Source organism: Dasypus novemcinctus, chromosome 1 (genome assembly GCF_030445035.2).
Source record: "Dasypus novemcinctus isolate mDasNov1 chromosome 1, mDasNov1.1.hap2, whole genome shotgun sequence".
Lineage (NCBI taxonomy): Eukaryota > Metazoa > Chordata > Mammalia > Cingulata > Dasypodidae > Dasypus > Dasypus novemcinctus.
In genome coordinates, this window is record NC_080673.1 from 98,149,680 (window position 1) to 98,169,088 (window position 19,409).

At 40.4% G+C, this 19,409-nt stretch overlaps 1 protein-coding gene across 2 annotated transcripts in view; it reads left to right on the forward strand.

The window, feature by feature from the left end:
- Window positions 1-19,409, forward strand: part of MANBA (mannosidase beta) — a 140,269-nt gene that overhangs the window by 15,746 nt on the left and 105,114 nt on the right. For both annotated transcript variants that reach the window (XM_004459862.4, XM_071215333.1), the window contains exons 4-5: window positions 7,222-7,392; window positions 13,718-13,841. In XM_004459862.4, coding sequence (XP_004459919.2) covers window positions 7,222-7,392; window positions 13,718-13,841 — 295 coding nt within the window. The remainder of the gene's footprint in view (window positions 1-7,221; window positions 7,393-13,717; window positions 13,842-19,409) is intronic.

The following is a 19,409-nucleotide window of genomic DNA, read 5'->3' on the forward strand; positions in this document are numbered from 1 at the left end:
CGTTGTCCAACACTTCTCATGTAAATACAAACCTCAGACTTCTTTTGTGGAGTAAAAAGGCTATTTGCTGTTTTTAAGTTCATTTGACTTTCAAAGATTATTTCCCTTTCCCCATTTTTAGGATTTCCTGTATTCCCCCATTCAGTCTTGGCTGCCACAGCCAGCCAGCCAGAAAGTGGGAGGACTTCTTTTTCTTGCATTTATAGTGGAAACCATAGCAGCAGTCACTGACTGCAATAGTGGCCATTCTGATAGGTGTGAAATGATATCTCATTATAGTTTTGATTTGCATTTTCCTAATCGCTAGTGTTGAACATATTTTCATGTGCTTTTTTGCCATTTGTATTACTTCTTTGGACAAATGTCTGTTCAAGTCTTTTGCCCATTTTTTAATTGGGCCATTTGTCTTTTTTTATATTTTTTTAAAGATTTATTTTTATTTATTTATTTCTCTCCCCTTCCCCCCCGCCCCCTGGTTGTCTGTTCTCTGTGTCTATTTGCTGCATCTTCTTCGTCTGCTTCTGTTGTCAGCGGCACCGGAATCTGTGTTTCTTTTGGTTGTGTCATCTTGTTGTGTCAGCTCTGCGTGTGTGCGGCACCATTCCTGGGAAGGCTGCACTTTCTTTCGCGCTAGGCAACTCTCCTTACGGGGTGCACTCCTTGAGCGTGGGGCTCCCCTACGCGGGGGGCACCCCTGCATGGCAGGGCACTCCTTGCGCGCATCAGCACTGCACATGTGCCAGCTCCACATGAGTCAAGGAGGCCTGGGGTTTGAACCGTGAACCTCCCATGTGGTAGACGGACACCCTAACCACTGGGCCAAGGTGGACGCCCTAATCACTGGGCCAAGTCTGCCGCCCCATTTGTATTTTTATTTTTGAGCTGTAGACTCTCTTTATATCATGGATATTAAACCCTAATTGGATATGTGATTTCCAAGTATTTTCTCCTGTTGAGTCGGCTGCCTTTTCACCTTTTTGGAAAAATTCTATGAGGTGAAAAAATGTTTAATTTTGAGGAGGTCCCATTTATCTATGTTTTCTTTTGTTGTGCATACTTTAGGTGTAAAGTCCAAGAAATCACCACCTACCATAAGATCTTTAAGATGTTTCCCTATATTTTCTCCTACTAGTTTTATAGTCCTGGCTTTTATATTAGGTCTTTCACTCATTTCGAGTTAATTCTTGTATAGGGAGTGAGACAGAGGTCCTCTTTCCTTCTTTTAGTTATGGATATCCAATATCCCAGAACCATTTGTTAAAGAGACTGTTTTGTCCTGTCAATATGAACTTGGTAGGTTTGCCAAAAACCAGTTGACTATAGAGGTGAGGATTTATATCTGGGCTCTAAATTCTATCTCACCAATCAATGTGCTATTTTTATGCCAATACCATGCTGTTTTTACCATCATAACTTTGTAATATGTTTCAAGGTCAGGCAGTGAAATTCCTCCTATGTTGTTCTTCTTTTTTAGAATACTTTTGACTATCTGGGTGCACTTTCACTTCCAAACGAATCTGGCTTTTCTATTTCTGTAAAGTAAGCTGTTGGAATTTTGATTGGTACTGCATTGTTTCTATAAATCAGTTTGGGTAAGATTGCCATCTGCACTATATTTAGTCTTCCAATCCATGAACATGGAGTGTCTTTCCATTTGTTTAGGTCTTTATTGATTTCTTTTGGCATTGTTTTGTAGTTTTCTGCACACAGGTCCTGTGCTTCTTGGTTAAATTGATTCCTAGGTATTTGAGTCTTTTTGTTGCTTTTGCAAATGGAATTTCTTCCATGATTTCCTCTAAGATTGTTCAGTACTGGTGTACAGAAACATTACTGATTTTTGCATATTGTTTTTGTATCCTGCTACTTTGCTGAACTCATTTATTAGCTCAAGTAGCTTTGTGGTAGACATTTCAAAATTTTCTACCTATAGGATCATGTTATCTGAAAATAGTAAAAGGTTTACCATCTCTTTTCCTATTTGGATGCTTTTATTTATTTTTCTTGTCTAATTGCTCTACCTAGTACTTCTAGTACAATATGGAATAATGATGGTGACAGTGGACATCCTTGTCTTGTTCCTGATCTTACAGAGAAAGCTTTCAACCTTTGCCCATTGAGTACAATGTTGGTTGTGGGGTTTTCATATATGCCTTTTATCGTATTAGGAATTTTCCTTCTATTCCTATCTTTTGAAGTGTTTTTATCAAGAAAGGATGCTGGATTTTGTTGAATGCCTTTTCTGCATCAATTGAGATGATCATGTGTGTATTTTCCTTTAATTTGTTAATGTGGTGTATTATGTTGATTGATTTTCTTATGTTGAATCACCCTTGCATACCAGGAATAAATTCCACTTGGTCGTGGTGTATAAGTCTTTTGATATGCTGTTGGATTAGATTTGCAAGTATTTTGTTGAGATTTTTTGTATCTATTAATTAAAGAGATTGCTCTGTAATTTTCTTTTCTTGTAGTATTTTTATCTGGCTTTGGTATTAGGGTGATGTTGGCTTCATAAAATGTTTCGGGTGGTTTTTCTTCCTCTTTAATTTTCTGGATGAGTTTAAACAAGGATTTCAAGATCCTTTCATTTCTGATTTTATTTATTTGCATCTTCTCTCTTTTTTTCTTTATTAGTCTAGCTAGGGGTTTGTCAGTTTTATTGATCATCTTGAAGAACCAGCTTTTGGTTTTGCTGATTTTCCCTATTTTTTTTCTCTCAATTTCATTAATTTTTAAAAAATCTTTATTATTTCTTTCCTTCTGCTTGATTTTGGAATGGTTTGGTGTTCTTTTTCTAGTTTCTCCAGTTGTTCAGATAGATCTTTGAGTTTACCTCTTTTTTCATTTTAAATATAGGGTTTGGGGTTATAAATTTCCCTTTCAAGACTGCCTTCAGTGTATCCCATAAGTTTTCATAAGTTGTGTTCTCGTTTTCATTCATCTCAATATATTTACTAACTCACGTGCAATTTCTTCTTTGATCCACTGATTATTTAGGAGTGTGTTGTTTAGCCTCTACACATTTGTGAACTCACCTCTTTTCTATTACTGATTTCCAGTTTCATTCCATTATGATCTGAAAAGGTACTTTGCATAATTTCAGTCTTTTTAAATTTAGTGAGAGCTACATTGTGCCCTAACGTTTGTTCTATCATGGAGAAAGATCCATGGGCACTTAAGAATGTATAATCCTCTGCGTTTGGGTGCAATGTTCTGCATGCGTCTGCTCATTTATCATATTGTTCAAATTCTCCATTTCTTTGTCTTCTGTCTAGTTGTTTTTTCCCTAATGATGTGAGTGGTGTGTTGAAGTCTCCAAATGTTATTGCAGAGATGTCTATTTCTCCCTTCAGTTTTGCCATAGTTTGCCTCATGAATTTTGGGGCACCCTAGTTAGGTGCATAATTGCTGTTATTTCTTCCTGATATATTATCCCTTTTACTAATAAATAATGGTCTTCTGTATCTCATAACTTTTTTTGCATTTTAAGTTTGTTTTGTCCAATGTAATATAGAATCCCTGCTCCTTTTTGGTCACTATTTGTATGGAGTATCTTTTTCCAACTTTTCACTTTCAGCCAGTTTGTGTTCCTGGGTCTAAGATGAGTCTTTTGTAAGCAGTGAATGGATGGTTCATGTTTTTTTATCCATTCTGTCAGCCTATGTCTTTTTTTTTTTTTTTTTTAAAGATTTATGTTATTTCTTTTCCCTCCCTCCTCCCCAACCTCCTTGGTTGTCTGCTCTCTTGTGTCCATTTGCTGTGTGTTCTTCTGTGTCCGCTTGCATTCTCAGTGGCACCGTGACTCTGTGTCTCTTTTTGTTCCATCATCTTGCAGCATCAGCTCTCCATGTGTGCAGCGCCACTACTGGGAGGGCTGTGCCTTTCGAGCGTGGGGCGGCTATCCTTACAGGGCGCATTCCTTGTGTGGGGGGTTCCCTATGTGGGGGACACCCCTGCATGGCATGGTACTCCTTGCATATGGCAGCACTGTGTGTGGGCCACCTCACCACATGGACCAGGAGGCCCTGGGTTTAAACCCTGGGCTTCCCATGTGGTAGGCTGACGCCCTATCCATTGAGCCAAATCCATTTCTCTCTAATGTGTTTTTTGATCTCATCTATCATGTCTTTCATTTCTACAAATTCTGTTACTTTTTAAAAAGATTTATTTATTTATTTCTCCCCTTCCCTGCTGTCCTTTCTGTCTGTGTCCATTTGCTGTGTGATCGTCTGTATCTGTTTCTCTTCTTGTCTTCTCTTCTTGTCTTTTCTAGGATTCACCAGGATTTGATCCTGGGGACCTCTGATGTAGAGAGAGGTTCTCTGTCAATTACCCCACCTCAGTTTCTGGTCTCTGCTACACTTGACTCTCCCCTTCTTCTCTCTTTTGTTGCATCATCATCTTGCTGCATGACTCACTTGTGCAGGCACTGGCTCCCATGAGGACACTCGCATGGGCACAGGCTTGCCATGCAGGCACTTGCACGGGCACAATTTCTCTTCTCTTTCACCAGGAGGTCCCAGGGATCAAAGCCAGGTCCTCCTGTATAGTAGGTGGAGGCCTTATCACCTGAGCCACATCCGCTTCCCTCTGTTACTTTTTTATTCAGGTTTTTACATTATTCTTTGAGCTCATTCAGTGTCTTGATGACCTTTATCTTTTTATCCATATTGTTTTTCAACTCATTAATTTGATTTTGGAAATTTGTGTATATCTATTGATTAGTTATCTCAAATCCTGTGTCTCTTCTGGGGCTTTGATGTTTTCCCTTTCTTGGGCCATTTATTTCCATTTTCTTAGTATGGCTTGTGATTTTTGCTGATGTCTAGGCATCTGATTTGGGTGGTGATTTTACTCAGATGCTTGATTTCTCTCTCTTCATAAGGTTTTAGTGGCAGGAGGCTGTGTCTTACTGTTATCCTTTGATTCTTATTTCAACCTGTCAGGGTCTTTAGAATTGTGCCTGTTAGTTACTCACATCTGGGCCCTGGACCCAGTAATGATTTGCAGACCTACCTTCTGGGACCCGAAGAAGGGAGGTTGTAAAGGCCTGAGGAAAACCTCCCCATTTTATTTAATTTCTTTACATACACTTTCTTGATCTGCCAGCAGATGGTGCTCTTTGGAAGCCCTCTCAGTTCATTTCCAGATCAGCGTGTGTTTGCTGCAACACAGACCAGAGCAATGTGATTGAGGTTCCTGCCTGGAGGCTAAGAGCCTTTCTCAGAGGCAGTTCTCCATCCTTTGCTGGCAGCCCCAACTCTTTTCCTGGGTAGGAACTAATTCCATTTCCTCTTTGTTCTCAACAATCAATCCTGGTCAGTAGAGAGGGCAATTGAGAGGGATGGATCTCTTTAGTCCCTTGCCACCTCCTAAGGCAAACAATGGTGCAACCCCACCTGGCCTGGAAAGGCTTGTGGGACATAGCAGACCAAATCTGTGGGTCAAAAGCTGAGTCAGCCTTAGGCTGTGTCCCTCTTTCTCCCCTTTCCTGGGGATCCCTTTGTCTGTAGCTGTCATCCCCAAGGTCTGAGAATTCAAAAGTGTCTAGTGGGGAGGAGGGTGCCAGCGTTTGCAGCTTTGGCTGTTAACTCAGTTTTGCTGTCGCGATTCTTTTCCTTTGCCCCCTCTCTTGCCTTGGGCAGTGTCCAGCTTTGCCTTGCTGTCCCAAACCCTAGAAGACTTTTCCCCAGGCCATTCCCACCTGTCCTCTAGCTATTTTTCTGGGCAAGAAGAGAGTACCCTGCCTTTCTAGACTACCTTCCTGGAATTCTCTTGTGTTTTAATTTGTCCATCTGTTGTTTAATCAGTACATTAAAAGTCTGCTTACCAGGAATGCTTCTGATAATCTGCCTTGTTTTAGTTTCTCTAAAACAAATATCATACTATAGATTGGCTTATCAACAGGAATTTATTGGCTCACAGTTTCAGAGGCTTGAAGGCTTGCTTTCTCCTGGGGTTGCTATCTTCTGACTGGCTGGCAATCTTTGGTGTTCCTTAGCCTTTCCGTCATGTGGCAAGGTACATGGTGGTGTCTTCCCTTCTCTCTTCTGGGTTCCATTGACTTCCAGCTCCTGATTGCTCCCTATGACTCTTTCTCTGTGGCCTTCTCTACCAGGCCTCCAGTAATAGCGTTAATACACGTCCTGATTCAGCTGGGGCACACCAGACCTGAAGTAACCTCATCAAAAAGTCCATAATACAGTAGGTTCACACTCACAGGAATGGATTAAGATTAAGAACATGTTTTTCTGGGGTACACAACTCCAAGCCACTGCAGGTCCTTTGTGGGGCCGATGCTATAGAGCAGCTCCCTGTGCAAGAGACCTTGGTACAACATAGCACATGGTGATTGCGGTTAGGGTGAGAGGAAGAGAGAGGAGGGAGAAAACAGATGTTTTGTTTGCAAGTTCATAATATATGTGTAATACCTTGCTTAGATCATCTCATTCAAATTAAACTTAAAGACATGCTTGTGGTATTGGTAGTCGTATACCTATTACAGTGAGGAGGAAACAGAAGTTTTTGAAATTTAGGTAATTTGTGCATAGAGGGTTTTTATTCAGGACTGTTGTCTATCCAAAGCCTCAGATCTCCCCAGTGCATGTTGTATTTCCCTAGAGTGGCTATTGGTATCAACTGTGATACCAGTGACTTTCCAGTTAGGAGGAGTCTCTCTTAGCAGTATAGTTAAGAACCAGGGTTCATGGGAATAACACAATCGACAAAGCATCTTAAAAGAAAATTCTCCTTTCTTCCTTGAATAATTACATGAAGAGATTGTATGCTGATCTCCTTTCCCTTTAAGGATAGACTTTTCAAAACAAAAATAACTTATGACTTAAAATACATGCTATTCATAACACACAGTCAGGCTGTCATGAGGTGTCTAGGAAGTTCTTGGAAGTTCAAGGCCCCGTGTAAATAGCCAAAGCTGACAGTCCAAGGTTGGGTATATCTTCTGCTCACTGTTTCCCTAGGACCAACACTCTGGCAGTAAAAATAGAAGGAGAAACCTAGAAATCTGGTTTGGGTGGGGGAATGTGCTTTGTTGTATCTCAAAGTGGGCAATGAAATCAAACTATTTTGGAGAGATGCTTTCTGCTGCAAGGAAACTAAATCTAAACATTTGAATGATTTTAAGCATCTTTCATACATTCTTCCTATATCTAGAATTTTACACGAGGCCACTTCCACCTCTGTTTTTTCCCTTCAATTCAGAGTTTTGATGTTACCAGCTTGGTCAGAGACTTGAACTCCATTGAGCTGCGTTTCCAGTCAGCGGTGTTGTATGCAGCACAGCAGAGTGAAGCCCACACTCGCTACCCGGTGCCGCCAGCCTGCCCTCCCCAAGTGCAGAAGGGTGAATGCCATGTCAACTTTATTCGAAAGGTAACAGTTCGTCAAACGGTGGCACTTGGCTTGGAGGATGGGATGTGCCGGAGTATATGAAACTCTTGTTTGAAGACTCCAGCGACATTTTAGAGGTTGGATTTCTCTTTCCTGCAGCTTGGTGGTTTTGAAAATTTGAATTAAGCATCAGTATCTGGGTTTTTGTGGAGAACCTCCACCTTTCTAAGTTTTCATCATGAAGCATGTTTAAAAACTCAGATAACATTAGAAAAAAGAAGAAAAATATGTGACTGATAATATAACTTGACAGATTAATATTTTTTCTTTATTGGAGGAGTTGTGAGTTTACAGAACCATCATGCATCAGATCTTTTTTTTAACATTTTAAGTTTATCAAACTTTTTGCCAGATTGTGAGGGTCACATTTATTAGTTATACTTGTTAGTTGGAAGCTTTCTGAAAATATTAATAAATTTGCTAACATGTTCTCATATTTATTCCAGGGTCTCATCAAATCTAATAAAAAGAAAATAAAATCTACCAATGTGATTATTTTTCTTTTAGTGTTTTAAGTATTTTAGTATTGAGGCCTAGATAACTTTATTTTAATACCTGATAAAATTAGAATTCTCTGGAGAACTAAACAAGAAATAGAATCATTTGTTCATTGTGAGGATACTAAGGATATTTTGCCAGCACTCTTTAGGTAAGACTTCTGTTGATGAATTCTGATTATTCGTGACTAGTTAAGTGACGCTCTTTTGGTTGGATGGCCTTCCCATAAATTATGTTTCCTTAATATAAGTACTAAGGTCAAAATTATACTTCCTCCTGTTTGATTCAGTCTACCCAAACTTATGTTAGTGACTCTATTTGTCCATACTACATAACTGAACAGTCTTAGAGTATTGCTGTGGCAATATTCAGCAGTCAAGTATCCATGGAAAACATATCTTCTGTCCGAGACTCCACTTTTAATTTCTTGCTTTTTATCTTTAAACAGCACAGTTGTTTGAATCCTAGAGATTCATCCCTTCTATCTTTTACCTTCTGTCAAAACCAGGACTCACTAAATTCTAATGTGAAGAGAATAAAATTTAATTTTCAAGTTACCTGTAAAGGCAGTATTTTTGTTATACATATATCCATGTAGTGTTTCCCCTCCCACTTCAATTAATGGCATTTAAAATAGTTCCCTAGATAAGTACAAAGCCTTTTGTCACTGAAATCAGGAATCACACCCAGATTTCTGCTGTCACAGTCAGTGCATGGGACACTAACCATGAGGCAGATTTGTTAAAACAATGAATTGTATCATAGTAGAATATATCTGCCTAGATAGACACGGTCCATTGGAAAGGGATCTGAATTGGAGGCCTTCAGGAGTCTTGGATTTGAATTCTAACTTGACAGACAAGGAGTGGCCTTAGGCAAGTCCCTCATTTGTATGTGGAGCTGATATCTGCCCTTCTGATAGGTTTCATATAAGGCTACAGGGAAATAATGATGTAAATGCCCTTTGCTGTATAGCCATTAAAAAGTTGGGTGGTAAATGAGCTATTTCAGAGTTTCATATTTGTAATTACAGATTTCTAAGTTAGTCTGTATAATGCTTCAGCTTCGTTTATATGAAGTTAGTGGGGCAGGGGTGCGGAGTGGAGTGTAAAGAGAACATGTTACTCTCCTTCACCTGTTCTTTAACTTCGGGTCCTTTGACTCCTTTACTTTCTCCATATCTATTTAAGTCTCCTCTTGTCTCTGTTTCCTATTGTATTCTGCATGGATGGAGGAATCCATTGCTTCAAGTACCCTCTTTTCAATATCTATCACCACTCTCCTTGTTTTCCATCTACAGCTCTGGCTGGAAATGTCTTTATCTAGATCCTTTTTCTTCTCTTAAAAGTTACATTATTCAGGCCTCTATCTGTCCTAGATCCTCTACTCCTCTCATTTTATACCCTCTATAGGCTATTTCATTTACCTTCATGTCTTCAGTAACTCCTCAATTTGCCAGTGACTCCCAACATATCTTCAGCTCAGACCTGTCTTCAGTTTCAGACCTTATTCTTGATTGCTTGTTTGGCATCTTTACTTACCTGAGTCACAGCGACCTAAAACTTAGTACGTCCAACACTGCACACTTGTGATCTAAACCTTTTCCTGGGAGTCTCTCTGTCTTGTTGAATGGGATACCATCCCTAACAGTTGCTCAAGCCAGAAACAGAGTTCTCCCTGATATCTCCCTCTCTCTTTTTTTTTAGTTCATTACTTTTGATGATGTGAATATTTTTCAATAGCTCTTGAATCTGTCCATACTCCATTTCTGCTACCATGTCTCAAGTTCAGTCTATCATCATTTCTTGCATGACATTCACCCTGACTGTCTAACTGGTATCTTTATAAGTGCTCTTATACTTGAATTAATTTCCCACACAGTAGCCAGAATGGGCTTTTCAGAAAAAGTGATCATAGCACACCTTTCTAAAATCTTTTCAACAAACTTTTCAAGGCTTCTCATCGCCTTTAGTCTAAAGTCCATAGTCATTATATCTCTATGTGCCTGTGCCCACTTCTCCAGTCTTCTACTCTTCCCATTATTCTCGCTTTATCTCATCTCCCTTTACCTCCTAGAATGCATCATATTTTTTTGTACCTCGAGGCCTTTGCCAATGCTGTTCCTTCTGAAAGGGATGCATCTATTTCCTTCTCGCCCAAACATACTTCACCTAAATTGTACTCACCCTTCAGGTCTCTGTATAAAAGCACATTTTCAAGATAACACACTGTCCCCTGTCCCCTCTGCTTTTGTGGTTCTATATTACATGTCCATTTCTTTGTAAGAGTCATCTTGCTTGTAATTATTTATTCAATGCCTGAATTTCCTGCTATACTATGAGTGTCATATGCAGAAGGACTTTGCCTGTCTTGTACATTGACTTTCTCCCAGCTTGAAATATAGAATGCACTTCACAACCTCAGCGCTTAATCTTTTCGAGGCTCCCTTGTATGTTATCCTTTGTTTCTCTCTTGCAGCTTTCAAAATTCTGTCTTAATCTTTGGTATTTGACTGTTTGATTATAAATATGCCACAGGGTGGGTCTGTTTATCCTGTGTAGAGTTTGTTGAGTACCATAGATGTGTATATTCACATCTTTTGTTAAATTTTGGAAGTTTTCAGCTATTATTTCTTTGAATATTCATTCTGCTCCTTCCTGTATTCCTCCCTCCTTTCTTTTCTTCCCTCCTTCCTGTCTTCTTCAGGGACTCCCACAATGCATATATCAGTACAATCGATGGTGTCCCACAGGTTCCTCAGGCTTGGTTTGCCTTTCTTCATTCTTTCTTCATTCTGCTCCTCAGACTGAATGATTTCAATGGTCTTATCTTCAAGTTCTCTGATTCTTTCTTCTGCCAGCTCCATTCTGCTGTTGAATTCCTCTTGAGATTTTTAAAATTTCTGATACTGTCGTCCTCAGTTCTGTTTGGTTCCTTTTCATCACTGCCATCTCTCTGTTGATATTATCTTTGTGTTCATCTATCATTTTCCTGATTTCCTTTAGTTCTTTGTCCATATTTTCCTTTAGCTATTTCAGCAAATTTAGGACCATTTAAAAAAAATCTTTGGTATGTTTCAGGTTTGGTCCTCCTCCTCAATGGTTTCTAATGCTTTAATCTTATCCTTTGCTGGCCCATCACTGCCTGTTTCTTTGTAATTTTTGTAACCTTTTGTTGAAACCTGGACATTTTGATATTTTAATGTGTTATCACTGGAATTTAGACTCTGAAGGCATCTGTTCCTTAAGCTTGTATACAGCTAGTGTTATAATAGAGTTTTCCTTGAATACCGGAACTAACTAAAAAAATAAAAAAATAAAAAGAAGAAGGAAAAAAAGAAAACACCTTTCTGGTCTTTGCAGATTGACCTGTGTGAGTGCTCTCCTTCAGGACTTATCCATATAAATGAGTTTAGAATATAGCTCCAGGCCAAAGCATAGGGGCTGCCCTGATCCTTTCTATGCCTGCTTCTTGTCTTGGGCATGTGACTATGGCCCCAGGAATTCCTCAGCTTACAGAGTTCTGCATATCACCTCTGTCTTAGGAAATAGTATCTTTGAGATGCTGTGCACTGCACTGTATGTCCTGTACCCAGGAATCCTTTGCTCTAGGCAGCATGACTTGACTGCTCTCCTATAGTGTTCTCTGAGCTGCCTTTACATACAGGGCAGGTTCTAGAATGGTGAGTCCCTCAGGCCACCACCAGACAGGTTGGGCCAGACATATATGCTCCCAGTACGTGCAAAAGGGTTACTCTGTTCCTGGGAGCACAGGCTGCCAAGCTGGTGAGGGCTTAGGGAGAGACTACTTAAAAGAGTGCTTTTAAGTAGTGTTTTTCTTGATTCAGTGTTCATCCTATTACTGCAATCCTTTGTTTTATGGGGCTTTGAGAAAGATGTTTCTGCCAGTTCTTGTGGTTGTCCAAAGCTTCTTTGGGGGGATGGAGCCCTGAAGCATCTCTCTCTGCCATCTTAATGGGGCTGCTCTGGTGCCTTTTTAGAAGCTATAGGACCCTGACCTGACAGCTCATACATTTTAATTGACCATGTTTTGAAAATAATATTTTTTCTTTTTAAAAGTAGAAATTGGAAAAATTTCTGCTTGAAAAGGAATTTTTAAAAGAGGACTGTGTTCTACCTTTACCTTGAACCTTAGTTACTGAATATGGAAATTGAGTGTCATGAAGGTAGAGACAGGCAGCCAGCCTGAATTAGATTGGATAAAAAGTCTGCTCTGGCCACCCTGTGTCAGTCTCTAGACTTTGAGCTGGTGATTTTTGGGCTGTATGTACAGTAACAAGGACTTTTGAATTAAACTGGAGGAAGTAGGGGTTGGTGAATCTAAGCTAAAGCTTCTTAGATCTGTTTGTAAATATCTTTATTTTTCAATATGCTTCCTATTCTTTATAGTTACTACTTTAAATACAAATATCCAGAAATATTTTGGAAAGGTTTAAAGAGTAGTTGTTGTATGGCTTTAATGTAATATGCTTTTGAAAAATACAACTCTTCTTAGATTTTATGTTCTTAGAGCATTTTTGCCAAATTTAGCTATATTGAAGAAGTTGATATATTGGATATTATGTTAATTATCTATTGCTGTGTAAAAATTACCCCAAAGCTTATTAGATTAAACTAGTATTTACTATCACAGTTTCTGTTAGGAATCTGAGTGTCGCTCAGCTGGGTGCCTCTGGCACAAGGTCTCTCATAAGGTTACTGTCAAGCTGTGTCAGCAGGGTGCAGCCATCCCAAGTCCTCACCAGGGCAGAAGGATCCCTTCCAAGCTCACTGCTCTGGGCAGGCTCAGCAGACTGACTTCCAGCCTCACTCATGCAGGCCTCTCTCTCCACAGAGCTGGCTGCCTTAACACGTGGCAGCTGCCTTTCACCTTTGGCAAGAGAGCGCAAGAGCGAATGTCCAAAACAGAAGGCAGAGTCTTTTTTTTTTTAATGAATTTTTTTTTAAATTAGAGAAGTTGTAGGTTTACAGAAAATATACAGAAAATAGAGTTCCCATATACCCATCCTCACACATGCAGTTTTCCCTATTATTAACTTTTTCCCCCCATTTTAAAAATTATCTCCTTTTTTTAAAGATACACAGATCACACAAAATGCTACATTAAAAAATATAAGAGGTTCCCATATACCTCATTCCCCACACCTCCCATTCCTCTCACATTGACAATTTCTTTTATTAGTGTGGTACATTCATTGCATTTGATGAGTACATTTTGGAGCATTGCTACAAAGCTATTAACTTTTTATTAGTGTGGTACCTTTGTTAAAATTGATGAAGCACTATTATTATAGTTATATAATTAACTATAGTTGATAGTTTACATTAGGGTTCACTTTTTGTATTGGATAGTCTTATCTTTTTTGTAAATTTTATTCTAGTGACATATATACAACCTAAAATTTCCCCTTTTAACCACATTCAAATATATAACTCAGTGGTGGTAATTATGGTCACAATGTTGTGCTACCATCACCTCCATCCAGTTAATGCTTAATTGGGACCGTTTCTCTTTGGGGTGATGGAAAAATTTTGGGAAAGCACAGTCTTTATAACCTAATTTTGGAAGTGACATCCCATTACTTCTGGTGCATCATGTTGGTTGGAAGTGATTCACTAGGTCCAACCCATAGTCAAGGGGAGGGGAAAGGAGATCGTTGGGGGCCATCTTAGAGGCTTGTATTTGAAAAAAAAAAATTTTAATTAAAAAAAGTCTATATATATATTTTTCATAATGTTTACATTTCATTGTAATCAGAATATATCTTTTTTCCCCCTTGAAATTGTAGGAGCAATGTTCTTTTGGTTGGGACTGGGGCCCTTCCTTTCCTACCCAGGGAATCTGGAAAGATGTCAGAATTGAAGCCTATAATATTTGTCATCTGATCGACTTCACGTTTTCCCCTATATATGGTAAGATTTCTGAGTCTCCTACTTGTTATAACAATTGTGTTTATAATTTGAGTATATAGACATATTCTTAAGAGAATTTGAAAAAAACAACTGTGACACATTCAAATTATAAAAGGGTAAAAATATATACAAGTTGATTCTTTTTTATTTTCAAAGATTTATTTTATTTATTTCTCTCCCCTCCCCTCTGTTGTCTGCTCTCTGTGTCCATTCGCTGTGCGTTTTTCTGTGTCTGCTTGCATTATCTGGCAGCACTGAGAAACAACGTCTCTTTTTTGTTGCATCATCTTGCTGTATCAGCTCTGTGTGTGTGTGGTGCCACTCCTGGGTGGGCTGCGCTTTTTTTCACATGGGGCAGCTCTTCTTGTGGGCATGGGGCACCCCTATGTGGGGGCGTCCCTGCGTGGCATGGCACTCCTTACGTGCTGCAGCACTGCGCATGGGCCAGCTTACCACACAGGTCAGGAGGCCCTGGGGATCCAGGGAACCCTGGACCTCCATATGGTAGACGGACACTCTATCAGTTGAGCCACATCCACTTCCCTACAAATTGATTCTTAAAGCAGGGAGGTAGATACCTTTTAGCATATATATATATTTTTAAAGATTTATTTTTATTTATTTATTCCCTCCCCTCATTGTTTGCAGTTGCTGTTTGCTTTCTGTGTCCATTTGCTCTGTGCTCTCTGTGTTGCTCATCTCTTTAGGAGGCACCAGGAACTGAACCTGAGATCTCCCATGTGAAAGAGAGGTGCTCAGTCACCTGAGCCACCTCAGTCCCCTGGTTTGTTGTGTCTCTCATTATCTTTCCTCTTTGTGTCTCTTTTGTGGTGTCATCTTGTTGTGTCAACTTGCCATGCCTGTCCACCATGCCAGCTTGCCTTCCCCAGGAGGCGCAGGGAACCAAACCTGGGACCTCCCATGTGGTAGGCAGAAGCCCAATTGCTTGAGGCACATGCGCTTCTCTTTTTAGCATATTTTTCAAAAAGAAGGAAAGAAAGAATGAGTTCAAAGCTTTTCCAAGCAAAGTATTCTTGAATGAATTGTACTCTTTTTTGTTACCTCTGAAGCCACTCTCAGGACTCCACTGTGGTGGTGTTAGTGGAATGTTCTGGGTTTCTGGGCTTCTTGGTTCTTGGCTATATGGCATAAAGCAATTTAAGGACACGCCCTAGGGTAGGCAAGGGAGTAAAGAATTTGTTGAGAAGCAAGAAAAGAACAAAAGCACACACCCCAGACACGGTTGCAGGTGTGCTACAGGGTAAGTGCACGTGTGGCCCCAGGTTAGGTCTTTTTAAGGCCAATCCTCGTCCCCTTTCCTAATGCTGGGGAGGGGCCCCAGCTGTTTGCTGTTCTGATTGGTTGGTTTCCTTATGATCCCCACTGTTTAGCTCCCAGGGGACCAATGAGGAGGCCTTTTGTTTGGAGTTATTCAGGACCAATGGGTTGGCCTGTTTGGATTATCCGGGGCTTCCTCTTGAGCCCGGGTCTTTGGGGGTCTTCCAGGCTTTGTTCTTAGTAGTGGCCTTCATCAGGCAGTTTCCAGGCAGGGTCTCACAGCCCCGTTCTCTGCCAGGTCCTCTGCCAGGTCCTAGCTGTGATTCGGTCTTCTCCCTCTTTCTATATTAATCTGCCTTGGTGTGTTCTTTTTTGTTTTTTAAAATTTTATTGCAGTATGTTATTCATATATGAAAATTCATAAACAATAAGTATATAGTAAAAGTTGTGAACTTACGAAAAAACATGCATATCATCATACAGGGCTCCCAAACATCACCCCACAATCAATACCTTGGATTGTGGAACATTTGCTGCCAGATTTTCTACAAGAAATCAATTTCAAGAGCAAGCCAAGTTAGGTAGGCCAGTCATTTACTAAGGAAGGGAACGAAATGAGAGAAAACAGATTAAGGTCCAGGTAGAGAAAAGGGGGCTGAAAAGTGATAAAGAGGGCTGATTTACAGACTACAATTCCCCATTATAGATTACACATACCCAGGTTTTACTTGCTTGGTGTTCCAGGGAGGGGGGAAGAAGGCAAAAGCAGGGAGCAGAAAGCAAGAACAGGGGGTTTGGTGTTTGCTTTGGTGCTTGCCTTTTTAACCATTAATTATCTCATCCCTTTGCTAATGACAGGGGAAGAGTCTTAGTTGTTTCTGTTCTGATTGATTAAGCCACTCATGAATCCCTAGGGAGGGCTTATTGATAAGGCCCTGGAGACTATCCAAGCTTCTCCTGGCTTCCTGAGGAAATCTCATTCTGAAAGGGAGTTCTTGCAAGGTTCTTCTAGCAGCCATCTTGGGGGTACTGAAGGCCATGTGTTCAGTGGTGGTGATTTTCCTGCCAGGTTCCCTAACTAGCCTGCCTCTACTCCCCCTCAGAGGGTTTACACCTTTATTCTTAAAGGGGTGTTGAAGGATGATGGTCATTCTTATGTAATTACTTCCTGCTGGTTAGGGGCAGTAGGCCCTACCTGACAAGGTATAAAACCCTCCTGCTATTCTGTTGTGGTTGGAGGAAGATGAATTTGGCATCCTGGGTGAAGATGGATGAAGTCCCCATATGGCTAACAAGATGTTGTTTCTGGAAGAAATAAGTTTAATTAGAATTTCGAGGATATATGGTCCCTCTGAGAGGATACTGGACCACATAGAAAAGGCTAGGCGCCTATAAAGGCTACATTTGCCTGAAGTTGGTGGGCTTCATTTTGCAAGTTTTGAATGTTGTTGGTTAACGTTAGGGAGAGATTGTAATAGATAATGGAGTTAGGTATAAACTGCCAATCCCAGTTTTCTGTGGTAGTGGTTATGCCTAAGACAGCTATGAGGGGGATGAAAAGAGACATTGCCCTTTTGGTTATTGTATAGGAAGAAACTAAAGGAAATGAAAACAGACAAGATTTCTTAAGGGGTGCCTGGTTTTCCCTCCCCCTAGCAGTAGGCGTTTGGTCTAGAGTTAGAGGGAACAGCTAGCTTTGACACAGACACTACTTAGCTTTGTCTCTCGAAGAGTATTTCAGACCACCCAATGACTGGTACTTGTATGTCCTGTCAAGTGCCTCTGGTGAGCTAGCACTTCCTTGGCCATTTGGCTTCATGCAGGATAAGTACATGCACCTGGCAGTTCCTTTAACTTTAATAACTGTGGGAGCAATCAGAACTACTGAGTAAGAGTCCTTCCATTTTGGCTCTAATTGAGAGTAAGTCTTGTTTTCTTGCCAAGTTTTGATCAGACCCTGGTTCCCAGGTTCCTGGGTGAGGAAAGGTTGTCCATGGGCCATCTTGAAGGGGCTAAGCTGAAGTGGGTCCTAGCCACTCTGTTTGCTGTTTCCCTTCTGGTGGGAAATGTTTAGCCCTGGCAGAATGGCATGTGGATTTACCAGTCCCCAGGATATGAGTGGGACAGGTTCTGGAATAAGGGTTAGAAGGGAGACCTAGGTTAAGTATGTCTTTCATCTGGTGTGAGGTGAAGACTGAGAGGTCTCCCCCAAGTTAGTTTGGTGTTTTTTTTTTCTTAATTAAAAGGGCTGTTGCCCCCACTGGTGCCTATTTTTTATTTTATTGGCATGCTTACTAACTACTTAGAAAATGAATTTTACCAGGACTTTTAACATTTCAGTATCCCTCTGCATATGGTCTAGAATAGAAAAGATATCACCATAATCATCAGGGATATATTTAGAATAGGAGAGATATAGGTAACAGTACTTAATAATAATTAATGCACTACCCAATGCATAAGTTTCTCTTTGAGCTGCATCTAATAGATTTTAGCTCCAGGTTTGCATGCCCTACATGTTATCTCTCCATTGGAGCAGGCGATAATGCCAATTGTGTTTAACTTCTATTTACATCACTCTGGTAATCATTGCTCCACTTGGTATGTTCTGCACATAGCCAACATGTTGCAGCTACAGGGAAGCTAGGAAGGTCGGCTCCAGTATTCCACTGACCTGGTGCATAGTCCTCTTTGGCACTATGAAACAGTGCCAGTCTGGAGGCGATATGCATTGTACATCTGGCTATGTCAAGCCATCATTGGTTGCTGCAAGAATCCAAAACTGCAATTAATCTCCATCCGCCTCAGGAGCACAGCCAGAGATGTAGTAGATACCTTTATTATTTTAGGGGCCAGTGACCAACTTAGTCAATAACTCAAATGGAGAGGCAACCTGTAGTGTATTGAAGGCCTGGTTTGAATGCACAAGAGTTTGGCAATGCTGAAGTCTATCTCTTTTAATCTTAAATACTTTCTAAACACTTCCAATGCAATGTATAACATATCAAATGAACTTAACTTTTTAGTACTTTGCTTTTTACTTTTACACCTTTACCATGAAGACGTTAATTAACAGGTATTTTACTTTAGCAATATAGGAACAACTTTGCTAGGTTTACTGCTTTTCTAGCAGTTGAACTAATGCCACTTGTGATTTATACATTAAATCCACTCTCAAGACTGTATTGACATTGAAGACTCATTTTTAGGTTACCTTTCATCATTATCCAATTTGTAATGAGTGAATCCCAAATCTGATTTCCTAGGTACAAGCAAACTGACAAAGTTAAATACAGATTTAAAAGTTGAACACAAAGTTAAGCACAGATTAAAACTGGAGGATTTTATACCCTTAGCATTTTTTAAAAGGAAATTTCTGATCTTAATTGGTGGCACCTGAGGTTTCTTATTTTCAGGAGAGGTTTAGTAGCTGGTCTGGATCTTCACCCCCATTCACACCCCTTAATAGGCACTACCAAGTTTAAAACTGAGAAGGCTGTCTCTAAAAGGGAGTTAATGGAAGTTTGAGGTGTATTTCCTCATTTCTTTAAGGAGACGTGGCATGAGGTTTCTGGTCCTCAGATTTATCTGTTCTCCTTTCTTACACTGGTTTAACTGGAATTCAAGGTCCCATTCAGAGACGGCTCTCAGCTATACTGTGGCCACGTAGACCAGTAGTAGGCAAATTTTCCTGATTCCTGAGAAGACACTCCTATAGAGAGTTTGCTGGTAGGTTAGAGACCATGCCCATTATTCTAGGAAGAATGAAGAAGCACTTTTTAGTAGACTGACCTGGCCTGACTAAAATGTTTACCACTCCAAATAATTTGGAGCTGATATTCTGGTCTCAGCATCCTGAGAATTTAATCCAGAGCCCTGCCTACGGGCGTCCCTGTGGCTGACCTAGGACTTGGGAGATGCCTGAAACCCTGAAGTTCAGACCAAAGCTACTGAGCCAAATTGGTGGGAAACATTGGGAGCAGTTCTCCAAACCAAAGCACCTGAGTTAAGTCTCAGGGGACATTTGGCTGCCCTCTGAACCAAAGGACCCAAGGAACGTCTTGGGGGATGTTCAGAGTTTACTGCTCTGGTCTCTGAACCAAAGGGCCCAAGGAATGTCTTGGGGGATGTTCAGAGTTTACTCCTCTGGTTCCCAGCACCTCTGGCCATTCCAGGGTCTGAGACTGACTACACTGTTACCCAAACTGAAACACCTGAGCTAAATCTCGGGCTATTTCACTGCTCTTGGGTTCCTTCTACCCTGGGAACTACAGAGCCCCTGCTGCTGGG